Source organism: Barbatula barbatula (assembly GCF_947034865.1).
Source record: "Barbatula barbatula genome assembly, chromosome: 12".
Lineage (NCBI taxonomy): Eukaryota > Metazoa > Chordata > Actinopteri > Cypriniformes > Nemacheilidae > Barbatula > Barbatula barbatula.
In genome coordinates, this window is record NC_136775.1 from 6,455,023 (window position 1) to 6,467,759 (window position 12,737).

The window sequence follows — 12,737 nt, forward strand, 5'->3', positions numbered from 1 at the left end:
CACATTAGAAGGCCATGGATTGCTATTTGTGTAGAACTCTTAAGCAAAAGTTCCAGCTTCATCTGGATCATAAATGAGAAAAGCTGGATTTGGGAGTGTCTACTGTTCTATAACGAATGCACACAGGTTTGCTAAAGTCAACAGCATGTGAACACAATTCCTGCTTTGCATGTATGAGAACAATGCATGCAAGCAATGCTTCTCTCATGCCTCTTTTGAACAAATGCATGATATGAATAGAATTTTAAACCAAGATTTAAAATAAATTATGTAAAATTATTCACTTGTTCCTTTTATATGGGACTTTAACATCATATTGGTTTTGAAAGACACCGTCAAATCCAAAACTAATTGCCACAAAAAACTGTGAAGAGCACTTCTGTCTACACAGTGTCATTAACAAATCAAAAGTGTCACATTACTGCACTCCAGATATGCAGATGTTCAAAACAAACAAACTAAATCTGTTCCTAATCACATTCCCGACTGCTAAACATCACAGTCCTTGTGCACAAGAACCTTATAGAAATGTGTGTTTTGGACATAAAATGGATTGACTTGTGCTCCTAACGTAGCTCTACCTGAAGGAGATCCTACTGGGTTTGTAACTCTAGCCCTGAAACTTAACTCAGATCTATCAATTATAAAGTCGACCAACGTCAGGGACCTCTACACTCTCTCCCACTGTCTTTCCTGAAGCACCCAAAACAATAGAAGAATAACAGCCGGTTTTAATTCACAGGTATCGTTGTGTTTTTTCCATAACGTTTTCCATTATGTACAGTTGTATTCTTTTATACCATCCAAATGACACGCCATGCATCACTGAACATTGCTTACCATCGAGGAATTATTCACCAGATCGTGTGATATTCTAGAAACAATATCGCATTTCCTAAACCAGAAAGTTTAGGATTACAAACACTACATTTTTGTGCACATGAGTTTAAATGTATGACATCGCAATCAGATCACACTCCTTGGATATTTTAACCATGAGTTTAATAACTGCGCATTCAGTGTTTCAATCTACAGTGCATCATGAGCAACAGTGTGCTGCTTTGGTTTTTAACATTGCAGGTTAGTCTAAAGTTTATATGTGATCATCTGAGTTGCCCTCATTCATTATTTAAGCATCTTTTATTGGGTTGCTCATTATTTATAAGCTTTAAAAAGGGAGCAGTGCCCTCTTGCTCATCCTTTAGAGAGACTCGTGTCATTAGAGTAATCCTTCACGTAAGAATGTGAGAAACATTTTTTATATAATCTCCACAAACCCCTTAAAGAACCTTTATGTGCCTATGTGTTAACAAGAGATCATTCAATTTATTCAAAATGCATAAGCTAAACAATTTTCCAAGTGTACATAAGAGTACATAAGACAACATGACCCCGACATAGCAATTATACAATATTGTGCTGACACACAGTACAAATACTTGTCCAGTCAGTTCAAAGCAGGTCACTGGGTTTGAGATATTGACATGTTTTAGTGCAGCGTTGTTGTTTTCCATGTGATCTTTCTCCATCGCAGACAGGAACAGTGTTGTGTTTTTCCATTTAGAACACAGCGTGGTCACTTGAAATGTCTGCCAGCTACATTAGGTTAGATAACGCAATCGAAGCCCTTCAGATCAATAATGGCTTCTCTCACACTCATTACAACTTCTGTGATCATACACCAAAGTCACAGTGACTTTCACAGCAAGATTAGATTGTTTAAAATACGAGTTATTTCAGAATTAGTTCTGTGACTCTATTCTATTCAAGTTTTTGAAAAAGAAGAATTATTTGTATTTTGTTAGAAATTATAAAGGTCGGTGCATTGATTTTTGTTGTTACTATATTTAGTAACCGAAGGTAGTGAGAAGTTACATTACTATTCTCTTATATCTGGTTCTGATTTATGTAAATAGTTGTAAGCATTGCGTTACCATAACTGTCTCAATAAAACAATGGAGATTTCATCTGAGGATGTTTACAATCCTGTTCCATTTCAAAGATGTCTGTCGGGGTGATTGTGTCTAAATGGATTGTGAAAAATGCATCAGTATTGATCCTGATGCTGGGAAACATGAAGCACGTTTACCCTATTCCAAACAGCAACTACACTCTGATAGAAGTAGAATATTGGAATGAAATTGGAATTAACAAATTTCACTTAAAGTAAAAAATTACATCACTATAATGTGGATTTTCTATTTTATACTACAGTTAAAAGTATGATATATTATTTGTTGTACAGAATAGAATAGAATAGAATAGAATAGAATAGAATAGAATAGAATAGAATAGAATAGAATAGAATAGAATAGAATAGAATAGAATAGAATATTGTCATCATTTAGAAAATACACAAGTCAGTTTAACAGCTCAAGAAGTGTTGTATTTATTTCATGTAATAACTATTTTACTTACATAACATCCACATAAAGGTACATCTGCATCTTTCAGCAAGTCTAATGTTAAATGGCCTGTGACCAATTCAAGACAGACAGATGCATCTGAGACCGTTGTATCATCAGTCACTAACATTAAAAAGCACCACGTGATCCGATCACAAATTTTACGACATGTGCTTTACTATGGAGACTTGCGTGTGTGTCAAGGCTTACTGCCCTGCATTTGTAAAGCGGCCAGCTGCTTCTATACTGCTCGCAATGAATTTGCGATCGTGCCCACATGTGTCCGTGTAGCACAAAGCAGACAGCAGTGATTACTGCACGCGTGCAGCTGCAAGCTGCAATCAGAGCTCAGTGTTAATTACACAGCAGCTCTGATCTGTCTGTTTTTCTCTAAAGAGCCCAGCTTAAATTCCCAGCAGACCACCACAGATTCAGGGCATGGGAGAAGCGGAAAGGGTGCCGAGTGTGATTACCCTCTTGTTCTGTGTTCGCCTCATTCATGAGGAACAGCAAAGAGGAGGGACAGCTGAGGTTCTCAGCTGGAAAATGATTTTGAGTTTTAACAGTTCAAACATAACCTCATAAGTCATAACCACTTACCCTGTATATTAAAGGGATAAATTGCTCAAAAATGAAAATTCTGTCATCATTTATTCACCCCCCATGTCTTTCAAAAGCTGTTTATGACTCTTTCTACCATGCAACAAAAAAGAAGATATTTTGAGAAATGTCCATGCAGTGGAGATCAAATGGGGCCAATGTGTCCGATTACCAAAGTCTTTTGTGTTTTTCAGAACAAAGAAAGTCATACGCCTTTAGAATGACATGAGGGTGAATAAATGATTTTTTCAAATTCATCTGTTTTAACTGACCAGTTTTGACTTGACCAAGTTACCACATAGCAGCACAGCAACACCCACGAAAACCTTAAAAACGGTATAGAAGCATCCTAGCCATCACTTTTCTAAGGGTGGCAATTTCCTTTGTATCCTCTCAAGGGTTAAAGTCTCTAAGCAGGTTTATTCTCAGGGGGTGTCATGCTGACTAAGCAGCTTGTGGACGACAGTGGTCTCCCATCAGCTGTGGGTGATAACTGCTGGTTGAAGACCCCTCTTAGATTTCACTCTTTCTCACCTGTTCCCACCCCTGGCCCACTGCCTCCCACCTTCTGTCACAGTCCTGACATGTTTACTGATGTTGAACCCAAGATCACAAGAGTTCACAACTCTCAGGTTCCCATCAACTGTTATGCATAGCTGTTCGCACTGATTGTCTACTAAGATAAAAACAGTTCCCTTGAGTGAGTGAATATTCTGCATGTTTCAACTCCCTCCCCATGTCCCTGGGCTATTTTTATTAGCCAACACCCCATGGTTCGCGCGCGCATGTGCGTGCGTGCGTGTGTGTACAGGGATACTCATAAATAACAGAAAAACCAATGGCCACCCCTAAGGTGCTGCAAATCAGACTGGCTTGCATGGAATGGAGCAGTTAGGGCCTTGTACACTGGTCCATTCTTTCTAATGAAAGACATCTCCATGTACCACTTTTATTGAGTCTAATGCATTCCAAGACTGACTCAGTGTTGCCCAGAAAAACAAGGCAGTTCAGCTGAATCCAATTCCCTCTGAGCTAGTGAAGTTTGACTTTAATGGGGGCCCGACAGTCATGTCAACTCAATGGGTCAACAGTTGCCGTGACCCCACGGCACCCCGGGAGCCAACCACACAGAGACCCTGGAAGATGAGGTTTTTATGATCTTTTCAGAGCTCAACTGGTCTCCATTGAGGTTCTGCTACAGCCCTCCCGATTACCACAAATCCTCCCAGAAGCCTCATCGAGACATAATGGATGGGGGGTTTTGCACAACATTAACCCCTGAGGAAAAACAAATAGAGATGTTTATAATGACGTTGTAAGGGCACAGCAAGAAACACATAACCTAATATATTTGGCGTAGTTATTAAATTTGAAAAACATGAGAAACATGGATGACTTATTGGTTAACATGGTTTTGACTTTGTACAGAGATTTCTTTTTACGTAAATACAAAAAGCTTTTTATGGCCACTACGATGACTGGAATCTTCATGTCTTGTGTCATCTTAACATACATGTCAATATCACTTTTTGGTGTCACGATTACAAGAATTAGCAATCACCTTCAAGGTTTTATTTTAACCTTCTGTATTCCTATAGACTATTTTTGTTACCTAACAAAAATATTTACTTAACAAATAGAGGGAAGACTTGTGCAGGCATGTCCAAAAGAGTAGGAAGCCAGAAGAAAGTTGTTGTTAACTCATTATTGTTGCCAGTTTTAACTATTAGCATTAAATGCTTTGATTATGCTTATAATGAAAACAAGGCTTATGAATGTTCTTCGGTTAGTGGACAATTTTTTTTACCAGCAGTAGTTAAAGATAACCTCAACCTAAGACCACACATTTGACTATGAAACATAAATGTTGGTTAGTGTACATGCAAATTATACTATATTGAAAATGCACAAAAGGCACAGTTTAAGTCAAGTCAAGTCAGCTTTATTTATATAGCGCTTTTGACAATTTTTATTTTTACAAAGCAGCTGTACAAGAAAATATTGACTATAAGCAAACCATATAAGGTTATGCAAGTCAAAACACGGGTCAAATATCAGACAGACTATAAATTCCTATATGCGGTGTTCATTAAATAAAACAATCAAATTCTAGCAGCCCCCCCGGCCTGGCAAATGGTGGCGAGGAACCCAAACCTCAGAGGGAAACCAGGCCTAACCAAGGGATTCCAGTTCCCCTCTGGCAAAAGCTCCATCCTCTGCACAAGCTCGACAGTGCTTGCACAACAAGGCAAAATAAAAAAATTATTAGATTTAAGATTATCATTAATAATTTTGTAGATTCGCTGTAGTAACCTTGGAACAATGAGACAAGACTGGGTGAGAGTAGAGTACTGTTGTGCACTCTTTGATGCAACAAATGCATTAGTTGTTATGAGAACTTGTTCAGTTGGTACAATTTATTTTAAGTATGAAAGAGGTAAAATAGGTTTTATAATGTCATAATTTGTTTTGCCTTTTGTCCATATATTCCTTTTACATGTATGAAGCCAGCAGACAGGCAGACTTTGGGCTATGCCCAGAGGGGTCAGCCACGCAGAGCACTCATGAACAATGCCTTCAATTAGCCCTTGTATGGTGCTAGATATAAGTGAATTACACACTGCGTTGACCATAAATGGTGTGTTAATGGTACAGGCTAAATTGCGCTGGGAGTTGGACAGTTTGACTGGCCCACTGATGTGTTTTTCATTCGATTTTATCTTTATTCTCGGTCGCAAGACACTTGGAAATGACTGAGGATGTCACATGTTGTCAGGCAGTAAAGACTTTGATTTATCACTTTTTGTAAACTAATTGTTCACGTGAAACATCTCAGCCCTGCTGGGGAGGAAAACTGATTTTGTGTAGCGAGTAGCTGCCACACCACACATTGTTAGTCATTTATCAGTAATTCACTATCACTCACGTGCTGAGTGATAGTGGCTCGGCCCTAGTAAGACAATTATTTTCCCAAACTTTTGGCCTGCATTATGCAGCAAAGTCACATTTGTTCTGAAAAACTTAGTAAAATACATTATGCCAGAGCAACATAAGACATGAAAACATGTGTTTTAGCATAGTATTTTAATTGTATATGAAAAAAGTAATAGCTGAAATCTCTGCAAATTGATTTTTACAGGCACATCTTCAACATCTTTTTAGATTGAACAGAAGAATATTTTATTTATTCAATTGCAACTTTCAACTTTGAATGTATATCAAGTAATATAAATTAACATATTGTGGTCAAAAATAGAAATTTGCATTTATGCATCAACCAGACTACATTGTTGTTATACCATCAGTGCTAGTTTTGTATTGATCGTTCTATACATTGATTTTAGTGTCCTTGTTACATAATCACTACTGTAGTATGACCATATCTCTGGGTTATCATGTGATACATGGTCTGCTGCTTTCCCCTCATATGTATTCTAACATCAATTGATTCATGCTTCTAAAAGTGTTTTACAATTTTAAAAAAGCAGTGAATCTGCGCAATATGTTTACAACCACTGCCATCTAGTGGCTATATGTATTTCATACAACCAGTAAGACTATCCAAGAACACAGGAAACAGCTTTTATTTTGCATCTTTCTAATGTAATACCTTTTTATTTATTATACATTTTAAATGCAAATTATAACATTTATATATAATAAAATATAACAAAGTGCATAGTATAAGTAGGCGAACGGGGACTCAGCATACGTAACTATAACAGCACGTCATTACACCACAACAGCAATTTGATATCTGACATAAATTTACTAGTGGTAGGTACTTCTAATGGTCTCACATCTTTGTGAAGATCTTAGGGCTGCAGCATTCTGGTATTGCTATCTTACTAGTATGAGTGTATTCGGTCCTGGATCTCCTCTAGGGGGAGTAACTTGGATCAGGATTAGAGTAGTCCTACAAGTTGTGCTGTATGATGTTTCAGGACTGGTTATTTAGTTCGACCAACCTAGCACTCTCCTCCCACAACCTTCTTGCCACTGCATCATCTTTACCTTCTTGAGCAGGGTCTTTATCGGCACAATCACTGTGATACATATAAACATGTAAATACAAATACTTTTTTTAATGTGAACAAAATGGTGCGTGTCACATCAGAGATTCACCTGAAATAGAAGCCCGACTTCCTCTCCAAGCCCTCGGTGACAGCACAGTAGATAGAAGTTTGTGCACCCTGCCAGGGAGTTTTCATCAGCAACATACTGGGCAGAGTCATTATAGTCTTCAGCATGGGGAACCACGACTCGATGTGACGACCCAGGCCTGTGCGAATAACTCCTGGATGTAAGCTGTACGATGAGACTCCAGTACCTATAGGAGTATCCATTGGGACATAATATAACCTGAATGTTATATTATGCTTTGCTTTGCTTGCAGATGAAATTTAATTGCATCATAAACTGCAAAATCAGTTTCACATTTGATCAAAATGAGCAAGTCCTATTGTAAAAATACTTTACATGACTGTACTGAATGTGTTTGCTATCATATGAATGGTCACCTTTCATTCTCCTTGCAAGTTCTCGGGAGAAAAGAATATTGGCCAGCTTACTCTGTTTATAGCCGGCCAAAGGACTGTAAGGGCTTTTGTCAAAAAACAGATCATCAAATTCAATTTTTCCTGTTAAGAAATAAATTGACGGTTGTCATTGAACAACAAATGTGTATACATAATCTATGAAATTTTTATTAATCTATAATTTTACTGTCATTGTATCTCATTCAGTTTCATTTGATCTGTACACCCAAAGATATTCAACAGCTGGGACTGACAATAGCTCCAGACTATATTTTGGGTATGCTGACATTTAATCAAAAGGAGATTACCTCCAACATGTGCAATGCTGGACACATTCACGACACGGCTGGGGGAGGATCTTTTTAACATTCCTAATAGCAGATTGGTCAGAAGAAAATGCCCCAAATGATTGACAGCAAACTGTGTTTCAAAGCCATCCTCTGTGATCCATTTGGGACACATCATCACACCTGTCAACAAAGAAAGGCTGCCTCTCAATGAACCATCTCACTAATTGTTTATCTAACAGTGGGCTGATACATTTAATGGATATTTAAAGATATTCTTAACACACAAATATAAACTGATGTCATTCCAAACCTGTATGACTTTTTTCCTTCTGCAGGAATTGCTATCCAAACAACATAGGACCTACAGTATATGCATATCCCACTGCATGCAGGTTTTGAATGACATGGTGATGAGTAAATGATGACAGCCCTGTAGAAAAAACAGCATATGGTTAGGTAGGATTTGAAACATGATAACTGGTTTGTGCTGGATTAAATTGGTCATGTGCTGGTTTATACCGGTCCTGAGCTGGTTTAGGCTGGTCCTAGACCAGCTTAAACCAACACAAACCAGCTACCGTGCTTCAAAACCTCACCTAATCATATGCTGCTTTTTCTCCACTGGGAGGATTTTTATTTTGGGGTGAACTGTCCTTTTCACTTTGCCAGTTTACCTGCATTGTTGATGAGTATGTCCAGTCGATCCTCCGTGGCAATGAATTCTTTTGCAAATTCTCGGACGGAGTAAAGAGAGGCCAAATTCAAGTGCCTGACGACTACATTGCCATTTCCTGTGGAGCGACGAATAGCGTCTGCAGCGTTCTCAGCACTACTGAGGTCACGGCAGGCCATCACTACCCGAGCACCTAGGTATACACAAGCACATATACATTCAGACGTATACAGATACCCAACAGAGGGGCATTAAATAAATAGAATAGCCTAAATAAAATGCCATACCTCTGCGAGCCATATCTTTCGCAGTTTCCTTCCCAATCCCATTATTGCCACCTGTGATCACAACTGTCTTTCCGTCCAAACGAGCACGGCTTTTGCAGACTCCACCAGCTATCCATTTTCTCAGCAGAAACAAGGCTGTGTGGGGAATGAAACTAATGCTATGCAACATGCTAATGAAAGGTTTCAGAAAGATTTTAAGCTTTTTTTGAAAATGTGTCATATTTTGTAACTGGAATATAGCCTATGTTATATATAAACCGTAAACCATGATAACCTGGAATTAAGAATGTATTTTTATGTGTTGGTTACTTTGAGAGTTTATTTATAAGCCACATTATGTATTACACATATTTACATGGATTTTAGTGGATGTAGTACGCACTTATAAATAAAGACCTTAAATGTGTATTAAAATAAACAATAAACAAACTTACTGACTGCTGCCAGCACGATGACAGCCCCGTAATTCATGCGATCAGATGTTATAACTCGATCCATCATCTCTCATCTAATTTAGCCGTATCCAAAGGCTAACGCTGGGGATGTCACATTGTGCGCTCTCAGTCTACAATCGGACTATATTAGGGCTTAAGCAATTTAAAGAGCAGCTTAGGACCTGTTGTACTTCTGCCTGATTCCTCACCAATGTCATCACCACAAGGTCAGGACAGCAAATTCCACGAAGAGAAATTTCAACATAATATATGAATTTAGTGAATGATTGATTTATGAATATATATAGAGTTGACGATACAATGTTTACTAAAAGGTGTTTACTATACTAACAGCACCGATGTTTTCATTTTTTGGTTTAACTACCAATGTGAGGTTTGTTAAGTGCATGCTTTTTCAAAGTCAGATTAGTGCCAATTTCAGGATTGTCACATCCATAACGGTTCATATTCTCTATAAATGGAGAAATGTATTATGTAAATATTTTATGTTCTATTAAAAGGTATCACTTCTCCAGTTGTTGTATATAATTTATTCGTGCATTTTAATTCGCAGAAATCCATAACGGTTTAATATAATTTATAACGGTTTGTATATAATTTATTCGTGCATTTTAATTCGCAAAAATCCATAACAAAGTATGTCGTCTCCCAAAAAACGTGTCCTTTTTAGTCACATCCATGACGGATGTTTATTTCCCTTTTTGTAATAGAAAACTTATGCAGACTGATATTTCTCTGATGTTAAAACTATCAACAAGGGTTTAGGGAAATATAAACAAATGGTTCAGTATATTAGTAACAAATGCATTCTGTTTATGTCAAGCCCAACGCTGGAATTGGCCAAATGTATTAGTACAGTAAATCCATTAATTACTAATACTTGGTCACATATTGTCACACACTTCGAATTTGATCATTGTATTTGATAATTGAATTCACATTTACATTTCTAAGCAAGAAATCACTTAACGTTTTTAAATGTCACATTTTGGCAACTATAAACGACAATGTCAACGAATAGGCTATTTTTTATTTACTATTTCTTTGCATGATATTTATGTATATTTTTAAGGTTACACGTGTAAATGATTACTATTTAAATAAATGTTGAGTGTTCTTAGCAAGACTTCAGATGTTAAATTATTAATTTCCTGAGATAATGACAAGGGTAATGGTATCAACATTAGAATTGTTTGAAATAACATGCCACAATATGATTATTTCATTGATATTGTTTTAATTCTGATTTGAATGCAATTCTTTTTATTCTATTTGTCCCCCCATCACCCCCCCTGGCACATAAAGCAGCAATCTGGGTCGTCTATGCAGCCATAAAATCCTTGGGGAAAACCGCACTTCCCATTTCCAAAGTGCCCAAGATTGTTTCACGTTTTTGACCTGTAAATTGCCACTTTAATTGCCCCTGTAAAGCTGCTTTGGAACAATGAAAATTGTGAAAAGCACTATATAAATAAAGTTGAATTGACCTGAAAAGGCTCTCAGAATGCATTTTTCCCCAGTTTACAAAACGTGAAGCCAAAAACACAAAGCATAACTCTTTCATATACACATCTAAGACTATATGTTAGCCATGATATTGCTTTAGAAATACAATAAACAATATAATGTAAATACAAACTAAATGCCCACGAGGCCTTGTGCAATACTTAAAGGGATAATTCACACCAAAATTCTATGGGAGTCAATAGGTGTTGAGATCTGTTTGGTTGTAAGCATTATTGCAAATATATTTCTCGGTGTTCATCAGAACAAATACTTTTGGAACAACTCGAAGGTGAGTACATGATGACAGAATTTTCATTTTTGGGTGAAGTATCACTTTAATTGGTTACATTCAAACTTTAAGACAAGCCACGCATAGTGAGCCCTCTCTTGGAACAGGGCTCTATTTAAAAAGAAAAAAATTTGATCAATAGCAACCATGGTACACATAGAAAATACACGGGGATGACAATGACAAGGATCTGTAAAAAGAAAAAAGAAAGAGCATCAGTTTTGACATCAAATGTTTTATTTCTCTTGTGCATATAGCAGTGTGCAATATAACAATACACCCTACTTAAGCTTCAACTCCAGTTTTACACGGTTTTATTCACTGAAAGATAACATAAATTGGCATTTAGTTAATATTAGTTTGTTTCTGTTACATATTATGGTTAAGCTTTGCCACGTCTTATGCTGTGTTCAGTAATCATTTTTTGAACGGTGCTCTTTTAATGTTAATAAAAACGTTCTAATGCTGTTAAATCATTAGTAACGTTAACATTAAATATTCCAAAATACTTTTAAAGATACTATATTCAGAGTTTACTTCCGGGTTTGTAGTAGTGAGAAATATCCCAAATTCGAGTTGACTTGAAAGCAGCATTATTTTAAAACTACTCGCCTCCTTTCAGCTACACACTAAGCGCAACTTTAGAATTAGCCGTTATATTAAAACAAATACAATAAAAGCCGTAGCACATGTACTCACCAAGAATGAAATGTGAAAACAGTGGAATTGAAAACCTGCGAGGGATAACGGCGTCCTCCTTCGGAGGGTGGGATCCAGAACATTAAGGTGCATTACCGCCACCCAGGCGTGTGGACCAGAGTATCAACCTCGTTCCATTGCTACTAACCAATAAAAATGCTTGCGGGCGGAGCAACCCATGTACAATTTTTGCATTAAGATCAGTACAACAAACATATATGTGAGTATATTCGTAACCGAGGGTGTCAGAATAAACATGCATGACATGTCATATACACATACGTGAACATGCTGGCCAATGAGAATAAAGTGTTTTATCAAGGAGAATCAAGGCTGATTGTGAGAAACTGGAGTACATCCAATTATTTCCCGTGATACAGAGCGAATCAACTGTTAGAACCAGCTGGTGGAGAGTGCCGTTAATGCCGTAGCCTATATATCAGGTTAATGGTACGAATGCACATTTATACTTTACGTTTATACATTGTTCTTTTTGAAAGTTATTTTCTACTTTTTGAGAATAAACAGATTAAATGAATGTATAGACATTGGTGCTTTATTTTTAATATATTAAATCGTTTTATCAAACGTAATAAATGTGATAAAATAAATGTGGAAAACAGTTGTTTTGTTCTTTTTATTAAAAACTAATACAAAAACGTGACAAATAAAGTTTAATGTAACTTTTTTAACCATTTTATTAAACAATCCATAAAGCAACTCAGGTGCATTACAAATTATGTCGAATGTCCGCGACGGTACAGTCAGACGCAGGTTATATTACGTCAGTGTCCGAAATCGTTTACTCATTTTCATTCTTGCCCATATAGTGTACTATGTAGCATTCGCTATATAGGGAATAGACTGAGTGAACAAGTGAGCGAATTCAGACGCAGCTAAAACCGAACAAATTGTCCAACCAGCATGCACTGCTGTTGTCAGGCGGCTGCAGATTCTTGCGTCGCCGCATGAAGTCGAACGAGTCTGGGGGTTTC

At 37.1% G+C, this 12,737-nt stretch overlaps 1 protein-coding gene across 4 annotated transcripts; it reads right to left on the bottom strand.

The window, feature by feature from the left end:
- Positions 1–6,078: 6,078 nt before the first annotated feature.
- On the bottom strand, positions 6,079–9,376 carry LOC306902223 (retinol dehydrogenase 13). 4 transcript variants are annotated; one of them, XM_079470612.1, is made up of 7 exons: positions 9,228–9,376; positions 8,794–8,928; positions 8,508–8,699; positions 7,852–8,013; positions 7,526–7,645; positions 7,131–7,335; positions 6,079–7,051 (listed from the first exon to the last, which is right to left on the bottom strand). In XM_079470612.1, the coding sequence occupies exons 1-7, from the start codon at positions 9,292–9,294 to the stop codon at positions 6,946–6,948; spliced, it is 987 nt and encodes a 328-aa protein (XP_079326738.1). In that variant the 5' UTR covers positions 9,295–9,376; the 3' UTR covers positions 6,079–6,945. The 4 variants fall into 4 exon arrangements, with proteins under 4 accessions (XP_079326738.1, XP_079326741.1, XP_079326739.1 ...); XM_079470615.1 differs by having other exon boundaries at positions 8,794–8,963; positions 9,228–9,373; XM_079470613.1 differs by having other exon boundaries at positions 8,794–8,951; positions 9,228–9,366.
- Positions 9,377–12,737: the final 3,361 nt, after the last annotated feature.